Consider the following 21,594-nt stretch of genomic DNA (forward strand, 5'->3'; position numbering starts at 1 on the left):
AAGTCCATGTACACTACATCACTGCATTGCCCATCTGTTACCTCTTCGAAGAATTCTAAGAGGTTTGTCAAGCATGGTCGTCCCTTTTGAAATCTATGCTGGCTGCTTCTAACCATTTTCTCAATATTTAGATACATGGTAATTTCATCCTCAACTAAAGACTCTAGCATTTTCTTAACCACAGGTGCTAAGCTAACTGGCCTGTTATTACCCGGATTAGCTCTGTCTCCCTTTTTAAAAATGGGTACTACATTGGCCACTCTCCAGACCTCTGGCACACATCCACATTCATTAGAGCTTTGAAATATAATTTCTAGCCTCTGCAATTTTCTCCTATTGAGTCAGGAAAAAGGGAAATAAATAAATAATTGAGCAGGTTTGTTCGAAATAGGAGGGAATCATGACACAGAAAATTAGATTTTTAGTACACACACATTTATATATATATATATATATATATATATATATACACACACACACATATACACACACACGTACAAGCAATGTTCAGGAAAATATTATTTTAAAAACCTGTCAAATCTCATTCATATTAATTTTAAAATATAACCTATTTTGATAGATCTCACACAAACACACAGCTTGCGTTTAAATAAATTGGTGAACCATTACACATTTATGGATCATAAAATTTGCCTACATAACTACAAGCATTGCACTTCAAAGTAATTTATCACCAAATATAAACTGAGAACACCAAAATTATTTAGAGTCAGAGTTGGTAAACGTAATGCATGACTGCTTCAAGACTCAGTGCATAAGGGAAGCCACAAGAGGCAGTGCTCATCTTGACCTGGCAATCGTAAATGACCAGGACAACGTACAGAAAATGGAAATCATGGTGCCCTTAGGGAACAGCAACCACAGGATGTTTAAGTCAACATAATCTGGGATTCAGAAATATCAATTGTCAAAAGCTAGGTATATCACTTTAAAAGAGTTAACTAGAAAGAAATGAGGGAATAACTTAAGCAAATTGATTGCAGGAGGTTGTTCAAGATCACTCCAGTAGAGGGCAAATGGAACACCTTTAAAAGGCATAACGTTGAACCGGGGGGATAAATATATAACTAGACCCAGCAAGCGCAGACTAAGCAAGCATTGTCCTAAATGGATCAACCAATAAATCAAAGTGAAACAAGGAAGAAAAATGACATCTACAAATCTTGCAGTGAGAAAAGGGATGAGGTTCATTGTGATGAGGAACATGTTAAGAGGGTGATTGGAGGGGTAAAGAGAGACCTAGAAAGAAGCATAGCTGCAGACGCAAAACAACAGTAAGAAATTTTTACAGTACTTCAATAGATAGAGAGCAAAGAATCATAAAACATGCAAACGAACCTGAAACTGAGGAAGAAACAGGTTTAAAGGGCTGAAAACCAATAAATCCCCAGGGATAGAAGGTATTTATCGAAAAGCGCTAAGAGACACTAGGGAGGAAATTCGTGAGGCACTGACAATCATTATGAGGGAGTCACTGGATACTAGGGAGGCACCAACAGTTTGGAAACAGGCTTAAAATGTGCAATAAATCAATTACAGGCATCTACACACCCATTAATCTTACTTCAATTTCATGTAAAATAATGGAATTGATTATCAGGAGTAAACTTTGATAAAAGTTGTGAATGTTCATTGGAATCTCTAAACTAACTTTCATTGTCGAAAGCATTCTGATTCAGCCTCTTCATCTGAATCCTAATCTATGTTTTCCAACTCTGCAGTTCTGTAATTTTAACCCCTTGAGAGCTACATTTAACTTAATAGTATCATTTTTACATCAAGATCCTCCCTTGGTGGCACTGTCAGAAATCCCAAAATGCCTTCCTCATCCATAATTATCTTTTGATCGTGACCAAATGTGAAACACTTGCGACAACAACTTACATTTATATAATACCTTTGACGTGGAAAAATGTCCCAGGGTGCTTCACAAGAGGCGTAATTAGACTAAAATGGATGCTGAGTCAAAGAAGAAGATATTTGATGGGGTGACCAAATGCTTGGTCAAAGAGGTTGGTTTCAAGGAGGGTCTTAAAGGAGGACAGGAAGGTTAAAAAGCAGAGGGGTTTAGAGAGGGAATTTCAGAGCATGGGGCCTAGACGGCTGAAGGCACGGATGTGAATGGTGGGTCAAAGAGAGGGGTGGGGATTACAAAAGGCCAGTCAGAGAAACATGGAGTTTGGGAGGGAATGGGTTGTAAGACTGGAGGAGGTTACAGAGTTAGGAAGACAATTCTGAGACACCTGATAAACGCTATACGACTTCAAATCTTTTCATGTCTTTTTCCTTTTTTTAAAAACAATCATATACCCCAAGTGTTAAATAACTTTCACAGTCACTATACCATCAATTAGTCAATTATGACAATGTCTGTTTTGTTAAATAGAAGTTCTGACATTTATGATGGACATAAGATATGCAGCTCTGATTAAAGTACCAGCCTAGCCACTATGGGGTTGTGATGTTTATAATAAATGTGCTAGATGAAAGAAAAAGGAAGAACCCATATTCATATTAGGGCCTTTCTGTACCCTCAGGCTGCTTCATAGAAACATAGAAACATAGAAAATAGGAGCAGGAGTAGGCCATTCGGCCTCTCGAGCCTGCTCTGCCATTCAATATGATCATGGCTGATCCTCTATCTCAATATCATATTCCCGCTCTCTCCCCATACCCCTTTGATGCCTTTTGTGTCTAGAAATCTAACTAGCTCCATCTTAAATATATTCAGTGACTTGGCCTCTACAGCCTTCTGTGGTAGAGAATTCCACAGGGCACCACCCTGAATGAAGAAATTTCTCCTCATCTCAGTCCTAAATGTCCTACCCCGTATCCTGAGACGGTGACTCCTCGTTCTGGACCCCCCCAGCCAGGGGAAACATCCTCCCTGCATCCAGTCTGTCTAGCCCTATCAGAATTTTATATGTTTCAATGAGATCCCCTCTCATTCTTCTAAACTCGAGTGAATACAGGCTGAGTTGACCCAATCTTTCCTCATACGACAGTCCTGCCATCCCAGGAATCAGTCTGGTGAACATTCGCTGCACTCCCTCTACGAAGTCTTTTTCCTTTTTTTAAAAACAATTATATATCCCAAATGCTAAATAACTTTCACAGTCACTAAACCATCAACTAGTCAATTATGACAATGTCTGTTTTGTTAAATAGAAGTTCTAATATGTATGATGGACATAAGATAAGCAGCTCTGATTAAAGTACCAGCCTAGCCGCTATGGGGTTGTAATGTTTATAATAAATGTGCTAGATGAAAGAAAAAGAAAGAACCCGTATTCACATTATGGCCTTTCAGTACCCTCAGGCTGCTTCAAAGCACTTCACATCCAATGAAGTACTTTTGAAGTATAGTTACTATAATAATGTAGGGAAACACAGTAACCAATATGCACACGGCAAGGTCCTACAAACAGCAAGAAATATATGACCAGATAAATCTGTTTTAATGGTGATGGTTGAGGGATAAATATTAGCCAGGACACCAGGAGAATTGGAGAATTCCTATGCTCTTTTTTAAACTCTCCCATGGGATCTTTTATGTCCACCTGAGAGTTTGGACAGGGCATCTGTTTAATGTCTCAGCCAAATGACGGTACCTTCAACAGTGCAGCACTCCCTCAGTACTGTATGAAGTATCAGCCTAGATAGTGCGCTTAAGTCTGTGGAACTGGGGCTTGAACACACAACCTATTGACTCAGAGGTGACCATGCGACCACGGAGACAAAGCTTACATCTAATGATGGGTAAGGAAGCACTTATTGGTGCGTCTGCATTAGTGCGGCTGCATAGCGTTTTATCGTTTTCATTTAATCTACACTGCTGTTTAGCTTTCTTTTTTCAGAAACATTAGAAATACTATATAATCCTACGTACCAATTCATTTACCAACTATTCTCTCAGTTTCAGAAAAATGTCCAGTTTTCCAATACTACTGACATCCTAAATGTTTAACTATAATTTTACTTATCAATTTGCTTGAACAGCACCTGATTAATTATGCATTGATAGAGTTTCTCTTTAGTATTCTAACCCCACATATATTTTCATCATTCAATACTCTGGTGAACAATCAGATTCATTTAAACAGCAGTGGATGTCCTGCAGCTGGAAGTTGCGTGTATACAAAAGGATAGGAAACATCACTATTGCATACGTCCTGAAGCCAAGAAAACGACATACTTCTGCCAATGCACATCACAGAGGAGAAAAAGCAGCAGTCGAGATACTGAGCTCTCAGGTCATGCACGTGTAGAGGAATGGAAAACACTGAATGAATGAAACAGAAAGCAAGGCTGAGCCTCCTGAGAAATGGGGACCCTTTTCAGGGAAAAGTTATTCTGCTCTGCTCTCTGGCCCGTATCCCAGACTACCCAGGAGTAATGTGAGATATATACATCAAAACATATTAAAGTCAGAATGTGGGGCGTGCGTTCCATTGAAAATTCCTATGTAAACTAGTTCTTATGGGAAATCTCATTATAGAAGTGTCTGCATATTGCAATTACCTGTTACCCCTGTAGGTGGCACTGTAGTTTTTAACTGGTTGCTTTTTAGTGACTGTTAATACCCAGTCAAGAAGCTACAGTTCTCCAAATAGGGGCAGGCAAGCTAAAATATCAGTTAAAACTGGGAATTAAAATTCATGATCTTAATGCTCTGTTGGATCCCCTGAGCTACTATTTGGTTAACTAGCTGTATAGTTTTACTGAGATGCCAAATGGCTCAAAAGGCATAAACATTTTTCAACAACATATCAAATAATGCTTCTACAACAATACTTAAAATTTGAACTTCACCTTGTTATTTCATAGAAAACACAGCCAGTGCTCCAGATGTCCATTTTGAAACCGTAGTACCCATCTGTAAGGAGGCACTCTGGGGCTCGATACCATCGGGTGGAAATATATTCTGTATATGGCTGCTTTGAGAATACACTCCTACAGGAACCAAAATCTGCCAACTTCAGCAAGTTTTGCTGCAAAGGTAAACCCAGTATATTTAAAACATGGAGTAGTTATCAATACTACCTTTCTATATTAAAAAAAACTGTTTTAGAAACTAGTTGCAGAGAAGAATCTTAGCATACACTTCATTTGTCCATTTCAGTTTCCTTTTTTGAATATTTTTGTTTAAATATTAAGTAGTATTGACATCACAGGAACTGGTTGAAAGAAGTTACTAAGCTAAGGCAGTGTAACAGAACTGAATTATTATTAATAAATACAGGTCATTAATTTAGTGTGCTTCAATAATTTATGTAATTTAATCCAAGGAATATTCAGCTTCTCTTCCAAATCAGTTTCACCACTCACTATTTTAACAAAAATAAAATTAGCCGTAATCATTTGTTACCATTTGAATTTTTACAAGGATAAGACTCAATCTTCAAATTCATTCTGGCTTTTGGTCTTTTAAAAATTTTATTTCAGTGCAAATCCAAAATCACTGTACAGCCCCAGCTTTTTAAGATGGCTGTTCATTTCAGCACAATAAGAGATGACAATTCTTATGGATAATCTTTGTTCATAATTCCCCAAAAATGGCTATCCTATCACATTTTGTAGGTAAGCTCAATTTCTGGACTGACAGCAAAACTTACTGCTCAGACAACAATTAATATGTAAGATGAATAGAATTCGATAGATGATGAATAGAATTATACAGAAAGAAATCAAACAGGACAATTCTAGGGATTAGAAACTACAGTTATGAGGAGAGACTTGAGATACTGGGACTATTTCCACTAGAGCAGAGAAGACTAAGAAGAAACTAAAGGCAACTTTTTAAAATTATAAAAAGGTTTTGTTACAGTGACTAGCGAAAGACTATTTGCTCCGGTCGGAGAGTCAATGACGAGGAGTCAATTTAAAACCATCACTAAGAGAGTGAGGAAAGAGGTTGGGAAAAATTTCTTTATGCAGTTGTTGGAATATAGAATGTTTTACCACAGGGAAAAGCCAAGGCAGATACCATTGCATCTCTTAAGGGAAGGGTGAATAATATTTGAAGCAGAATAAGATACAGGGCTATGGGGAGACAACAGGAAAGCGGGATTAGTTTTGGATTGGTCTAGCGAAGAGCCCGCACAGCTACGATGAGCCAAATTGCCTCGTTCTGCGCTGTAACTTTTATGGTTCTGTTTTTTTCTGTTTAAATGTATCATAATTCTTTGTAACTAACTGATTTTAAGAAGAATTTTGTTGATGACACTCTGGGCCCAAAATTGCTTGGCTGTTTTGGTGAACTTCCACTATAATTCCAGCAGCAGTCTGATGGAACAGCCACAAGTTCCACTGGAACAGCAAAACAGCCACAAGTTCCACTGAAACAGCCTTATACTGGAGCGTCCAGTAGCCTTGTTTGGAGGCAGAGCTTCTGCCCACCCTAAACAAAGGACGTGGAGGGGGCTGAGTTCCCACCTCTTCATCCTCAAAGTTTGAAGTCCTGTACCTTATGAAGCACCTTGAGACTATTTTCTATGTCAAAGGCACTACATAAATTATTGTTGTTGCTGCTGCTGCTACAGATCATAGTTGGCCTGCTTTACAACCAAAACTGTTAGAACATTAGGTTCATGTTGAACATTCGTATGATATGCATGGCATTGGAAGGTGTGAATGGTTAGGTTGCACCAATGGTTATCTGCACATGGCATCACCGGTGGAATCTGCAGTGCAAACTTCAGTTATGTAGGCCAAGTGTCAGCTTGGTTCAGTGGTACCATTTTCACCTCTGAATCAGAAGATCCCATTGTTGATTTGAGCATATAATCTAGTCTGACATTTCAGTGCATTACTGAGGAAGCGCTGCATTGTTGGAGGTGCTGTCTTTCAGTTAAGAAGTTAAACCAAGGTCCTGTCTGTGGTACTATTCAAAGAACAGCAGGAGTTTTCCAAATTCTACAAATATTGAAAGAATCCCAAAAGTCAGTATCAGCTACCTAAAGCAAAACAGTGCTACTGATGCAGAAAACATGTTCTTATTAGCATATACAGCTGCAGAAATAACCTGCTGTTAAGTCAATAAATATAGAAAAGCACAGAAATCTGATGGCAGATGGACCAAACTTTCATGAGCCCTCTCAGTATGGAGGAAGGTCTGCACCTCTCTGTAGATCCCTCTGGATCCATCAGTCCTCTCCTCAATCTGACATAATGGGGTGCTCCCCAAGTGGATTAAGAGCCTGCTTTGAGAAAGTGATCAGCAGACGAAGTCAACTGCTCCATGAAGGCCAGATTATGCCTTTTCATCAGTTAGTGGAAAAATTTCACCTCTCCCAGCACAAGCATTACTGCTACCTCCTGAACCAAGTGAAGCAATCCCCCTCCCCTTTCACCCCGGGAGCTCTTCCTCCACTCCCAACAGTCTCCCACAAACACAACTCCATCTTGCGCACCATGGTCACCTAATGACAAAAGACAACACAGAGGACCCGAGAGAAACCTGGCAACAAGAAATAGGCTATTTGTTAATGGAGGAGAAATGAGAAAAGTTATAGAGACAATCCTCAATGTCATCACCTGAAACAAAATGTCTGAGGGTTAAGCCCAAGATCATACATTACACAATCTCCACAAATTTCCCCCTCCATACCCTACAGACTAAGAATAGATACATTAGGGTCGATTTTCGGATGGCCGAGCGGGTGCATTCGTGGCGGGGGGGGGGGGGGGGGCTGCTAAAATTCAGGATTCCCAGGGTGGGTCCGGAGTCCGGCTCCAACCCGCCCACTTCCGGGTTCCCCAATGACGCGTTTAGATGCAATTAAAGCCAGTGGGATCCCACTTAAATCAATTAATTAGAAAGTTCAGGTCGTTTGCAGACCTGATTGGGAGGATATTTTAGGAGGGGTGGGATTTTCATATCAACTGAGCGTGTTTCCCACATTGGGGGAAACACTCCAAGTTAAAACAGACGTGTTGCAGCCACCAGCCTGTGGGAGCTGCAAAGGTCCATTTGACAGGTGGGGGGGGAGGGGAGTCCCTCATTCATTGCAGGAGGCCACTCTGTCACTGTGGACAAAGTTTGGCCTGTACCACCCTCCTCCTAACACAAAAATTCACAAACTTGGAACCTCAACTCCGGTGTACAGACACATTTACCTACCTTGCGGACCCCCTCAAACGTACATCTTGTGGATGGGGGCCGCCATAGCTGCAGTTATGACTTCATCGGAGCATCACCAGCCTCGCCGGCCATGTCATCCACTTTTGACACATGGAGCTCCACAACACAGTGCTGTGACACACTCACCTGCACAGCAGGGGGGAGGGCAACCGCAGAGAGAGATGAGTCGCAGAAGGCACTACCCTCGCCACAGGGTCTACAGACCGAGGCTCAGCTTCCTGGACCTCTCTGAGGAGCAGTACACACAGAGGCTCAGAGTCACTCGACATGTAGTCGTAGACATCTGCAGCCTCCTTCATGCCGAGCTGCTCCCGGCTGGGCCAAGCACCATCTTCTTACCTGTCGCTGTCAAAGTCACCACTGCCCTCAACAACTTCTCCTCCGGATCCTTCCAGGGTGCCACCAGGGACATCGCCGGCGTCTCTCAGTCGTCTGCACAAAAGAGCCCTGCAAATACACCTACACCCACTCTGCAGTGACACAATGGGTGGCATCAGGTGTGGGTCTTTATGGTGATCCTCAGGAAAGGGGATTATTGCACAAACCAGACAAGATTTGCAAAGACGTGGCAGTAGTGGTGGTAACAAATTTTAATGTGCTTGGCAAAACAAACAAAACTAAATGAAAAACATGACATTCTGTCATACACCATTGTGCATCCCCTTTGTGCTCACAAAACCTTAGCCTTACGTTTACGGGAACCCCTATGTGGTGTTACCCCTGTGGCTTCAGCAGAGGTAGTGGCAGGTTGCTCTTGTCCATGCCCTGACCAATGAGATGCTTTGCGCGGACGGCCTCTGGGTTTCGGTGCCCGTGAGGGCCCCTCCAAAGACTGCTCCACTTGCACCTGTACAGGGGCAGACTTGGCCACCTGGAGAGGAGACAGCATTGCGGGTACTTGTTGAGAGGGGGGCAACGGGTGAGACGTGGGAGCGCTTTCAGTGGTGTCCCCACTTCCATGTCCCCTTTCGCCATCATCCCTCTCCTGGGCCAGGCCCACATCACTCCTTCCACCCTGCTGGACGACAGTTTGGAGGACTTGTGTGAAGCCTTGGAAGGCCAGGTGTAATGTATCTGTCAACCTGTTTAAGGCGGCAGAATGTCGCTCACCCTGAATCCGAACGGCCGTTGTCAAGGCCTGAATGAACTCATTGTTGAGCTGTGCTTGAAGCTCGATGGAGGCTAGCCTTTCCTCCATCGCAGACATTCCAGCACCTACCCGCTACACTATCTCAGAGATGCCTTCACGGCCATGTGACAGTATTCCACTCATGCAGGAGTTGGACTCCTCCATCCTCTGCGCAATTGTGGAGAGTGCGCGTGGCAACTGTTCCAGTACCTCGGCAATGTGCTGCTGGCCCTTGATGACTCTCCTTTTCATGGCTGGCCCCCAGGGTTCAGCATCTGGGTCCAGCTGAGCAGAGCCTGGAGAAGAGTGCTCCCACAGTCGCGGACCCACCACGGCTGCCCCTGCCACCAGGGTCTGCTCGTGCTCACATGTGCGTGGTGACTCACCATGTGCAAGCCCAACTAACTGAGGACGGGGACCCACCGAGGTGTGTGCATCTGCGCTGGCGGATGGCTGGCTCAGATGTGACTATGCCCCCTCAGAGGCCGGCAGGTCCTCTGAGGAATCGCCCTCCGCAGTCATGGCGGTTGCAGATGGCCCTGCAAGAGAACAGAAAGCAATATTAAGCATGTGGACAGATGTTGAGGTGCTGCAGATGCCAAGTGATGTTAAGATCATTCGCTATCATGAATGCTGAGTGTTAGATTTCTGTCACCAGCCGTTTGTGCGCTCCCAGTCTCGGCGTCTGCCATGGACAGGCACTCCAGCTTGCGGCTTATTTCCATTGCCTGCTGCTCCGCGTCCGTTAGGACCACCTGGTGTGGCGGGCCCCCTCCAGTCCTAGCCCTCTCCCGGGCATTCTGGCATCTCTTCTCCTATCAAGGCAAAACACAGAGAGGCGTGATTGAGTGATGGTTGCATAGTGACCCACTGCATGCATTGGTGTGGGTGGGGGTGACCGTGAGGGAGTTGCATGGGAGGGTGCATTTGGGATATAGCCATGAGATTGTATGAGGATTGGGTTGCTTGGTAGTGTTCGAATGGGAACTGGGGTGGTGAGTAAGTGCAGGCAAGGTGAGGATGATGGTTGAGTGGGTGTGAGGAGTGATGCGAGAGCATTGTGGTAGCAGTGCAGAAGGAGTTGTATGGTGGTGGAGGTGTTGTGGAAGACGGAGTGTGGGAGAATGCGTAAGTATACTCACTTTAGCTGACCTGATTAGGTCATTAAAGCGCTTCCTGCACTGGACCCTGGTTTGGCCGACATTGCTGCTGCTGCTGACCTCCTCTGCCACCTCGAGCCAGGCCTTCTTGGTGGCAGAGGGAGGCCACCTCCTCCCATCAGATGGGAAAAACGTTTCCCTCCTACTCCTCACCCCATCGAGCAGCACCTGGAGTGAGGAGTCAGAAAACCTTGGAGCAGCCTAGCCTATGGCCTGCTCCATTCTATTATTTTGGTTCTTTGCTGCAGGAGGAACATTGGAGGACTGCCCCTTTAAATAGGGCTCCTCCTGCTGACAGCCTGTGATGCGGGTGCGCAGTGCGCCCGCTGCGCAGGTCTGCAATGGGAAACCCGGAAGCACACGTAAGTACCTTCAATTAGGCTGTGATCGTGTGCAGAGCACCCCGATTTCACTGGGCGCGTTACCCACGTGCCCAGTCGACCCCCCGCTGCCAACCTACCTCCCTCCTAATATCGGGCCCATTAATTCAACCCAAATACCTAATTGTTCTCAATTCAAGCACAGTCATGTCAAGAAACCAGAATGCATCAACATAAACCTCCCGTAAATACCATATAATCAAAATGTACCATGGCTTCAGAACATAGGAACAGGAGTAGGCCCCTTGAGCCTGTTCCGCCATTCAATGAGATCATGGCTGATCTGTATTCTAACTCTATCCACCCGTCTTGGCTCCACGTCCCTTAATACCCTTGGCAAGCAAAAATCTATCGATTTCATATTTAAAATTATTCATTGAGCTAGCATCTACTGCTTTTTGTGGGAGACAGTTCCTCACTTCTACCACCCTTTGCGTGAAGAAGTGTTTCCTTATTTCTTTCCTGAATGGCCTGGCTCTGATTTTAAAATTATGTCCCCTTGACTCCCCCACCAGCGGAAAAGGTTTCTCTTTCTGCCCTATCAATTGCTTTCAAAATCCTAAAAACCTCATCAAATCACCCCTTAATCTTCTACATTCCAGGGAATACAAGCCTAGTTTATGTAATCTCTCCTCATATTTTAACCCTTGGAGCCCTGGTAGCATTCAGATGAATCTGCACTGCACTCCTTCCAAGGCCAATATATCTTTTCTAAGGTGAGGTGCCCAGGACTGTACACAATATTCCATATGTGGTCTAACTAGGGCTTTGTATAGATCTAGCAAAACTTCCTCCCCTTTATATTCTAGCCCTTAGTTATAAAGGCAAACATTCCATTAGATTTTTTGATAATTTTTTATTCCTGACTACTATATTTTAGTGATCTGTGTACATGGACCCCTAAATCCCTTTGGACCTCTACTGTTCCTAGCTTTTCACCATTTAAAAAATACTTGGATCTATCCTTTTTTGGTCCAAAATGGATGACCTCACACTTACCTGCATTGAAATCCATCTGCCACAGTTATGCCCACTCAATTAATCTATCAATGTCTCTTTGTAATTTTATGCTCCCGTCTATACTGCGTTAATAAACTTGCAGAATGGGCGTGTAAATGGCAAATGAATTTCAATATAGATAAGTGTGAGGTGGTGCATTTTGGCAGGAAGAATAAGGAGGCCATATACTGCTTAGATAATAAGTCTAAATGGGGTAGAGGAGCAAAAGGATCTAGGGGTACAGATACACAAATCATTAAAAGTAGCGACACAAGCTAATAGGGATTCTAGAGGGATAGAATTGAAAAGTAGAAAAGTTATGTTAAACTTGAATAAAACCTTGGTTATACCACACTTGGAGTACTCTGCACAGTTCTGGTCTCCATAATATAAAAAGGATATAGAGGCATTGGAGAAGGTGCAAAAAAGATTCACAAGGATGATACCAGAACTGAGAGGATATACTTATCAGGAAAGGCTGAACAGTCTGGGGTGTGTTTCTCTAGAAAAGAGAAGGTTGAGGGGTGACCTGATAGAGGTCATTAAGATAATGAAAGGGTTTGATAGGATAGATGTAGAGAATATGTTTCCACTTGTGAAGATGTCCAAAGCTAGGGACCATAAATATAAGATAGTCATTAATAAATCTAAAAGGGAATTCAGGAGGAACTTCTTTACCCAAAGAGTGGTAAGAATGTGGAATACGCTACCATAAGGAGTAGTTGAGGCAAATAGCACAGATGCTTTTAAGGGGAAGCTAGATAAGCACATGAGGGAGAAAGGAATAGAAGAATATGTTGATAGGATTAAGAACATAAGAAACAGGAGCAGCCCCTCAAGCCTGCTCCGCCATTCGGTCAGATCATGGCTGATCTTCGATCTCAACTCCACTTTCCTGCCAGATCCCCATATCCCTTAATTCTCCTAGAGTCCAAAAATCTATCCATCTCAGCCTTGAATATATTCAACAACTCAGCATCCACAGGCCCCTGGGGCAGAGAATTCCAAAGATTCACAACCCTCAGAGAAGAAATTCCTCCTCATCTCAGTCTTGAATGGCCGACCCCTTGTCCAGCAACTATGCCCCTAGTTCTAGGCTCTCTAGCTAGGGGAAACAATTTCACAGCAGCTAGCCTATCGAGCCCCCTCATAATCTTATGTGTTTCAATGAGATCACCTCTCATTCTTCTAAACCTCAGAGAGTATACGCCCACTCTACTCAACCCCTCTTCATAGGACAATCCTCTCATCCCATGAATTAATCTAGTGAACCTTCACTGCACAGCCTCTAAAGCAAGTATATCCTTCCTTAGATAAGGAGACCAAAACTGTACGCAGTACTCCAGGTGAGGTCTCACTAAAGCCATGTACAACTGTAGTAAGATTTTCCTGCTCTTATACTCCAACCCCTTTGCAATAAAGACCAACATGCCATTTGCTTTCCTAATTGCCTGCTGTACCTGCATACTAACTTTTTGTGTTTCTTGTATGAGGATACTCAAGTCTCTCTGAACATCAACACTTAATAGTTTCTCACCATTTAAAAATATTCTGTTTTTCTATTCCTGCTTCCAAAGTGAATAACCTCACATTTCCCCACATTATACTCCATCTGCCCCTTCTTGCCCACTCATTTAACCTGTCTATATCCCTTTGCAGACTCTTTGTGTCCTCCTGACAGCTTACTTTCCCACCTAGCTTTGTATCATCAGCAAACTTGGATATATTACACTCGGTCCCTTCATCTAAGTCATTAATATAGATTGTAAATAAAGAAGGGCCAAGCACCGATCCTTGCGGCACCCCACTAGTTACAATCTGCCAACCTGAGAATGACCCGTTTATCCCTACTCTCTGTTTTCTGTCCTTTAACCAACCCCATGAGCCCTTATCTTGTGTAACAACCTTTTATGTGGCACCTTATCGAATGCCTTTTGAAAATCCAAATATACTACGTCCACTGGTTCCCCTTTATCTACTCTGCTAGTTACATCCCCAAAACCTCTAATAAATTTGTCAAACACGATTTCCCTTTCATAAAACCATGTTGACTCTGCCGAATTATATTATGATTTTCTAAGTGCCATGTCACTATTGCCTTAATAATGGATTCCAGTGATTTCCCAATGACCGAACTGGCCTGTAGTTCCCTGTTTTCTCTCTCCCTCCCTTCTTGAGTAGCAGGGTAACATTTGCTACCTTCCAGTCCACTGGGACTGTTAAATGAAGAGAGGTGGGAGAAGGTTCGTGTGGTGCATAAATGCCGGCATAGACAAGTTGGGCTGAATAGCCTGTTTCTGTGCTATGGACTCTATGTAACCGATCATTGTGTCATCGGCAAACTTGGATATATGACTCTCTGTTGTGTTACCTAAGTCTTTAATAAAGATAGTGAATAGTTGAGGCCCCAGCACTGCTCCTTGTTTGACACCACTAGTCACTTCCTTCCAATTTGAGGACATACCCATTATCCCTACTCTCTGTCTTCTACTGCCTAATCAATCTCTAAACCAGGTCAATAAATTGCCTTCAATTCCATGAGCTTTAATTTTAGCTAATAGTCTCCTATGTGGAACCCTATCAAATGCCTTCTGGAATCCATATAAACTACATCCATAAATATTCCCCTGTCTGCTACTTTAATTACTTCCTCAAAAAATTCAATTATGTTCTTTAGACATGACCTGCCCTTTACAAATCCATGTTGTCTCTATCTAATCAGCTAAATTTCTTTAAAGTGCTCAGTCACACTGTCCTTTATTATAGATTCCAGTAACTTCCCCACAACAGATGGTGGACTAACAGTCTATAATTTCCTGGTTTCTCTCTCTCACCTTTCTTAAATAATGGAGTTACATTTGCAATTTTCCAATCCAAGGGGACAATTCCTGAATCGAGAGCACTTTGGAAGATTATGACTAAAGCATCTGCAATTTCCTTACCCACTTCCTTTAAAACCCTGGGGTGGGATCCATCAGGTTCTAGGGATTTTGTCAGTCTTTAATGCCATTATTTTTTCTAATACTGTTTTCTTGCTTATGTTAACTTTAGTGAATTCCAGTCCTTGATTCATTATTAGTTTCCCTGGACTGTCAGGTATATTATCCTTTTCCTCTACTGTGAAGACTGACACAAAGTAATTATTCAACAAGTCTGCCATTTCCTTATTTTCATTTGCAATATTACCCACATCTGTTTTTAAAGGGCCCACATTACGCTTGATCTACCATTTTTCTCCTAATATAATTTTAAAAACTTTTTGTGTTAATCTTGATATCCCTCGCAAGTTTCTTTTCGCATTCCCTATTTGCAGCTTTTACTATCTTTTTTGTCTTCCCTTGCTGTTCTTTATATATCTCCCAGTCTCCTAGATCTACACAATTCTTTACACTTTTGTGTGCTCTTTAGTTTAATGTTATCCCTTGAAGAGTATAGAGATTGCCGGAGTAGCGTTAAGAGAGAAATCAGGAGGGCAAAAAGGGGACATGAGATTGCTTTGGCAGATAAGGCAAAGGTGAATCCAAAGAGCTTCTACAAATACATAAAGAGCAAAAGAGTAACTAGGGAGAGAGTAGGGCCTCTTAAGGGCCAACAAGGTCATCTATGTGCGGAACCACAAGAGATGGGTGAGATCTTAAATGAATATTTCGCATCGGTATTTACGGTTGAGAAAGGTATGGATGTTAGGGAACTTGGGGAAATAAATAGTGATGTCTTGAGGAGTGTACATATTACAGAGAGGGAAGTGCTGGAAGTCTTAACGCGCATCAAGGTAGATAAATCTCCGGGACCTGATGAAATGTATCCCAGGACGTTATGGGAGGTCAGGGAGGAAATTGCGGGTCCCCTAGCAGAGATATTTGAATCATCGACAGCTACAGGTGAGGTGCCTGAAGATTGGAGGGTAGCAAATGTTGTGCCTTTGTTCAAGAAGGGCGGCAGGGAAAAGCCTGGGAACTACAGACCGGTGAGCCTGACATCCGTAGTGGGTAAGTTGTTAGAGGGTATTCTGAGAGACAGGATCTATGGGCATTTGGAGAGGCAGGGACTGATTAGGAACAGTCAGCATGGTTTTGTGAGAGGAAAATCATGTCTCACAAATTTGATTGAGTTTTTTGAAGGGGTAACCAAGAAGATAGATGAGGGCTGTGCAGTAGACGTGGTCTACATGGACTTTAGCAAAGCCTTTGACAAGGTACCGCATGGTAGGTTGTTACATAAGGTTAAATCTCACGGGATCCAAGGTGAGGTAGCCAATTGGATACAAAATTGGATTGACGACAGAAGACAGAGGGTGGTTGTAGAGGGTTGTTTTTCAAATTGGAGGCCTGTGACCAGCGGTGTGCCTCAGGGATCGGTGCTGGGTCCGCTGTTATTTGTTATTTATATTAATGATTTGGATGAGAATTTAGGAGGCATGGTTAGTAAGTTTGCAGATGACACCAAGATTGGTGGCATTGTGGACAGTGAAGAAGGTTATCTAGGATTGCAACGGGATCTTGATAAATTGGGCCAGTGGGCCGATGAATGGCAGATGGAGTTTAATTTAGATAAATGTGAGGTGATGCATTTTGGTAGATTGAATCGGGCCAGGACCTACTCCGTTAATGGTAGGGCGTTGGGGAGAGTTATAGAACAAAGAGATCGAGGAGTACAGGTTCATAGCTCCTTGAAAGTGGAGTCACAGGTGGATAGGGTGGTGAAGAAGGCATTCAGCATGCTTTAATTCATTGGTCAGAACATTGAATACAGGAGTTGGGATGTCTTGTTGAAGTTGTACAAGACATTAGTAAGGCCACACTTGGAATACTGTGTACAGTTCTGGTCACCCTATTATAGAAAGGATATTATTAAACTAGAAAGAGTGCAGAAAAGATTTACTAGGATGTTACCGGGACTTGATGGTTTGACTTATAGGGAGAGGTTAGATAGACTGAGACTTTTTTCCCTGGAGAGTAGGAGGTTTAGGGGTGATCTTATAGAAGTCTATAAAATAATGAGGGGCATAGATAAGGTAGATAGTCAAAATCTTTTCCCAAAGGTAGGGGAGTCTAGAACGAGGGGGCATAGATTTAAGGTGAGAGGGGAGAGATACAAAAGGGTCCAGAGGGGCAATTTTTTCACTCAAAGGGTGGTGAGTGTCTGGAACGAGCTGCCAGAGGCAGTAGTAGAGGTGGGTACAATTTTGTCTTTTAAAAAGCATTTGGACAGTTACATGGGTAAGATGGGTATAGAGGGATATGGGCCAAGTGCAGGCAACTGGGACCAGCTTAGTGGTATAAACTGGGCGACATGGACATGTTGGGCCGAAGGGCCTGTTTCCACGTTGTAAAGTTCTATGATTCTATTTCTCACCTCTTTTGTTGACCATAGCTGTTATATTTAATAAGTAGAGCTCTTGCCCCTTAGATATGTACTGGTCCTGTATTAGGCTAAATTATTCTTTGGAATATACTTTGTAAAGGTAAACTCTTAAGAATTCAATTAACAAAAAAATCTGATCCCCTTGCAGATTTACCGGAATCCACACACAAACCTCCCAGGATCCTAAGACTATAGATTGAAATCAATAGGCTTGTATTTTATTCTAGGTCAGATGTGGCATTAGTGAGTTTAACAAAGTCACAGCAGTTAAAAAGTGAATAGTACAGAGGAGTATCTCACTGTGGAGCAGAAGAAAGAGGTCTGCTAGAGCAAAGAATTTGCAACAGATTCCCCAGCATAAGAATTCTCAGGCTTACCAGGAAGGCTGTGACAAGAGATTTGCCACTTAGGCCACACAAAGACCTACACAGAGATTCAGTCAACTGTTGTTAACAAAAAAATGTACTGTACCTAGAAGTGAACATTAACACAGCTTAAAATATGACCCCTTTTTTAAAAAATCCCCAATTGTAGATTGGAGATTCAAACACTTGTGTTAGCATTTCATCCAGCGCCTATTCACCATTATAGATTTTTTAAAAAATGATTAATATATTTTTGGAAATTTTATGGAATAAGGCAGGACACTGATTCAGAACTCACTGGTCCCTAAAATCTGCGGAAATGCTCTGCCATATAGGTGTAGGGGAGCTCTGTACTTCACCTTGCTGAAGTATCTGGTGTTGGGGGTAGTTCCCTCATTAACATACTACTGATGGGTGCCCAGGTAACTGGCAACATCTTGCCAAAAAAAAGGTAAGGACCCATTTTCTTTAGGGCGTCCAGAGAAAATCCCAGCCTGGACCACTAGATGGGCTCCACCAATGGCAGGTCAAGAGCTGATACCCCTGGTGGAATTCAGCATACCGGCTGCGTGGCATTGCCCAGGCCAGGGATGAAGACATTCCTGGTCTGGGAATTCTCTCCCCTTTGTCCCACCCCGGAAGCTACTAGTGAAGGCTGGGGCTCACATATCTGGTTTCCAGCCTAATTCTCAGACCTTCTGCTGCAATCCCTGCAGACCACTGGAAGTGCACTGATACAGCCCATGGATTTTCAGGGCCATTTTAAAAAGCAGACAGGCAGCTTGAAAGTTATGGATTAAATTTTGTAGTGGTGTGAAGACTGGATACCCCTTGTAACAAATTCCTCTTTAACCACAGATGGGAAAACAATTTCCCCTAAAGATGATTTTAAGAAATCCTCAAAAAGAGGCTCAATCATTTGGGTAAGACCACAGCATTTAAGTTTGGGCACTTATACATTAAAAGTTTCACAAGCGGCTTAATGGATCAAGGATTAGGCTTGGGAAGGGAGATCAAAAGTTTGAATCTAATTGGCACGTCTCTTACTTTCTGTTTCCATGTGAGGTAGCGTCTAGCTACTAGCATTGTAAGGTATTTCACCTTTTTTGATTTTTTTGGCCATCTTTCCACAGAAAGGATTTAGAAAAATGAGTTACTTTTTAAATATTGTGTTTCAAAACATAGAGGGCTATAAATTGGGCCGTGTATCGCCCGTTTTGTAGGCACTGCGCGGCCTCGTAAGGACCCAAAATGGCATCTGGAATGCGCGCACACATATCTAGCGTGACGTGTGCTGGACACCATATTGGTAAAGGCATTTGCGCACGCGCACTTAACGAATGCCAGCAGCATGTAAAGTAGGGCGATTATGCGGTCGATCAGTGTGCAATGCTGATTTAAAAGGGACAGATGCGATTTTGGAACTCAGCGCTCCAGCCAAAGCACTGCCTTAACCTCGCACAACTGAACAGGTCGTAAACAGCATGGAGGACCCCCCCCCCCACCACCAGAGCTATTTAAAAGAATCATGTAGGATTTACAAGTGCATTGCTGGATTATTGCTTCTGGCCGCTGATGCATTTGTACCTATTTTTAGAAGTCTCCTACACTTGAATACTAGAACGAGGGAACATAGCCTAAAAATTAAGAGCCAGGGCTTGTAGGAGTGAAGGTAGGAAACGCTTCTACACGTAAAGGGTGGTAGAAGTTTGGAACACTCTTCTGCAAACGGCAGTTGATGCTAGCTCAAATGTTAACTTTAAGGGGCCGGTTTTCAGATGGCCAAGTGGGTACGTTGCGGGCGGGGGGGGGGGGGGCTCCGAAAATGGCGGAATCCCGGAGCCTGGTGATGTTGCTCATCCTCGGATGAAGTGATGAATGCAGCTATGGCACCCCCCCACAATCCTGACGGTATGAGTATGAGGGGGTCCGCAAAGTAGGTAAATGTGTTTGCACAGCAGAGTTTAGGGTATAAATTAATAATTTTGAGTGGAAAGACAACCCTGGCTCCAACCCGCTCACTTCTGGGCTCCCCAATTACGCGTTCGGGTGCGTGCGCAGCTCCCGCATACGGGACTCCCACCGGCAATTAAAGCTGGCCGTATGATAATTTAGATACTTATTTAGCTAGTTGAGGTACTTGACAGAACTCATTGACTGAAGATTTTAGCAGGGGTGCAATTTTGAAGGATCCTTAGCGTGTTTCCCGTGCTGTGGGAAACACTCCAAGTTGGAGCAGACACGTTTCAGCCAGCAGCCAGTGGGAGATGCAAAGGATTATTTGATAGTTGGGGGGGAATACCTCATTTATTGCAGCAGGGCACTCTGTCACTTCAGACAAAGTTTTGCCTGCAACACCTTTGTTCTTCCACTCAAAATTATTAATTTATACCCTAAACTCTGCTGTGCAAACACATTTACCTACTTTGCGGACCCCCTCATACTCATATCGTCAGAATGGGGGGGGCACCATAGCTGCACTCATCACTTCATCCGAGGACGAGCAACATCACCAGCCTCGCCAGGCACGTCATCCACTTCCGCCACGTGGAGCTCCACAACACAGTGCTGCGCTACACGCACCTGTACAATATAGTCGTGCAACTACACATATACCCACTGTAGGGTGAGCCAATGGGTGGCATCAAGTGTGGGTGTTCATGATGAACATCATCAAAGGGACTTATTACACAAGCCAGTCAAGAATGGCCAAGACATGGCAGTAGTGGTGAGAATAATAATATTTAATGTGCCATTAACAAAAATCAAATATAAATAAAAAACATGACAAACCGTCAAACACCCTCGTGCATCCCCTTTGTACTCACAAAATCTTTGCCGTACGCTTCCGACTACTCCTACATGGTGCTTTCCCTGTGGCTGCAGTAGAGGTAGTGGCAGGTTGCTCTTGTTCATGCCCTGACACATTAGATGCTTTGGGCCTACGCCCTCTGGGTTTCGGTGCCCGTGAGGGCCCCTCCAAAGACTGCTCCACCTGCACCTGTGCAGGGGCAGACTCGACCACCTGGAGAGGAGGCAGCATTGCGGGTACTGGTTAAGAGCGGGGCAATGGGTGAGACGTGGGAGCGCTTTAAGTGGCGTCACATCCCTCTCCTGAGCCAGGCCCGCATCACTCCTGCCACCCTGCTGGATGACAGTTTGGAGGACATGTGTGAAGCCTTGTAAGGCCAGTGCTAGTGTATCTGTTTGCCTGTTTAAGGCGACAGAAAGTTGCTCACCCTGAGTCTGAAAGGCCATTGTCAGGACCTCAATGGAATCATTGGTGAGCTGTGCTTGAAGCTCGATGGAGGCTAGCCTTCCCTCCATCGCAGACATTCCCACACTTACCCGCGACACTATCTCAGAGATGCCCTCACGTCCCTGTGACAGTATCTCAGAGATTCCCTCCTGTACCTGTGCCCCCATTGCACTCATGCAGGAGTTGGACTCCTCCATCCTCTGCACGATTGTGGAGAGTGTGCGTGGCACCTGTTCCAGCACCTCGCAAATGTGCTGCTGCCCCTCGATCATTCTCCTTTTAAAGGATGGCCCCCAGGGTTCAGCATCTGTGTCCAGCTGAGCAGAGCCTGGGGAAGAGTGCTCCCACCGACGCGGACTCTCCACAGCTGCCCCTGCCACCAGTGTCTGCTCATGCTCACATGTGTGTGTGGTGACTCAACTAAGTGAGGACGGGGACCCACCGAGATGTGTGTATCTGCGCTGGTGGATGGCTCGCTCAGATGTGACGGTGCCCCCTCAGAGGCCGACAGGTCCTCTGAGGAATCGCCCTCCGCCGTCGTGGCGGTCGCTGAAGGCCCTGTAAGAGAACTGATGGCAATATTAAGCATGATGGCAGATGTTGAGGTGCTGAAGATGGCAATGGCATGTTAACATCATTTACTATTGTGAGTGCTGAATGAAAAAGTTCTGTCACCAGCCGTTTGTCGGGTGGCAGTCTCGGTGTCCCCGAAGGACAGGCATTCGAGGGTGCGGCTCACTTCAAGAGCCTCCTGCTCCGCGTCCGTGAGGACGA

The 21,594-nt window shown here is 43.9% G+C and overlaps 1 protein-coding gene across 8 annotated transcripts in view; it reads right to left on the reverse strand.

The window, feature by feature from the left end:
- Nucleotides 1-21,594, reverse strand: part of LOC137326578 (MAPK/MAK/MRK overlapping kinase-like) — a 136,282-nt gene that overhangs the window by 44,372 nt on the left and 70,316 nt on the right. For all 8 annotated transcript variants that reach the window (XM_067991822.1, XM_067991816.1, XM_067991819.1 and 5 more), the window contains one exon: nt 4,834-5,012. In XM_067991822.1, coding sequence (XP_067847923.1) covers nt 4,834-5,012 — 179 coding nt within the window. The remainder of the gene's footprint in view (nt 1-4,833; nt 5,013-21,594) is intronic.

Source organism: Heptranchias perlo, chromosome 10, assembly GCF_035084215.1.
Source record: "Heptranchias perlo isolate sHepPer1 chromosome 10, sHepPer1.hap1, whole genome shotgun sequence".
Classification (NCBI taxonomy): Eukaryota; Metazoa; Chordata; class Chondrichthyes; order Hexanchiformes; family Hexanchidae; genus Heptranchias; species Heptranchias perlo.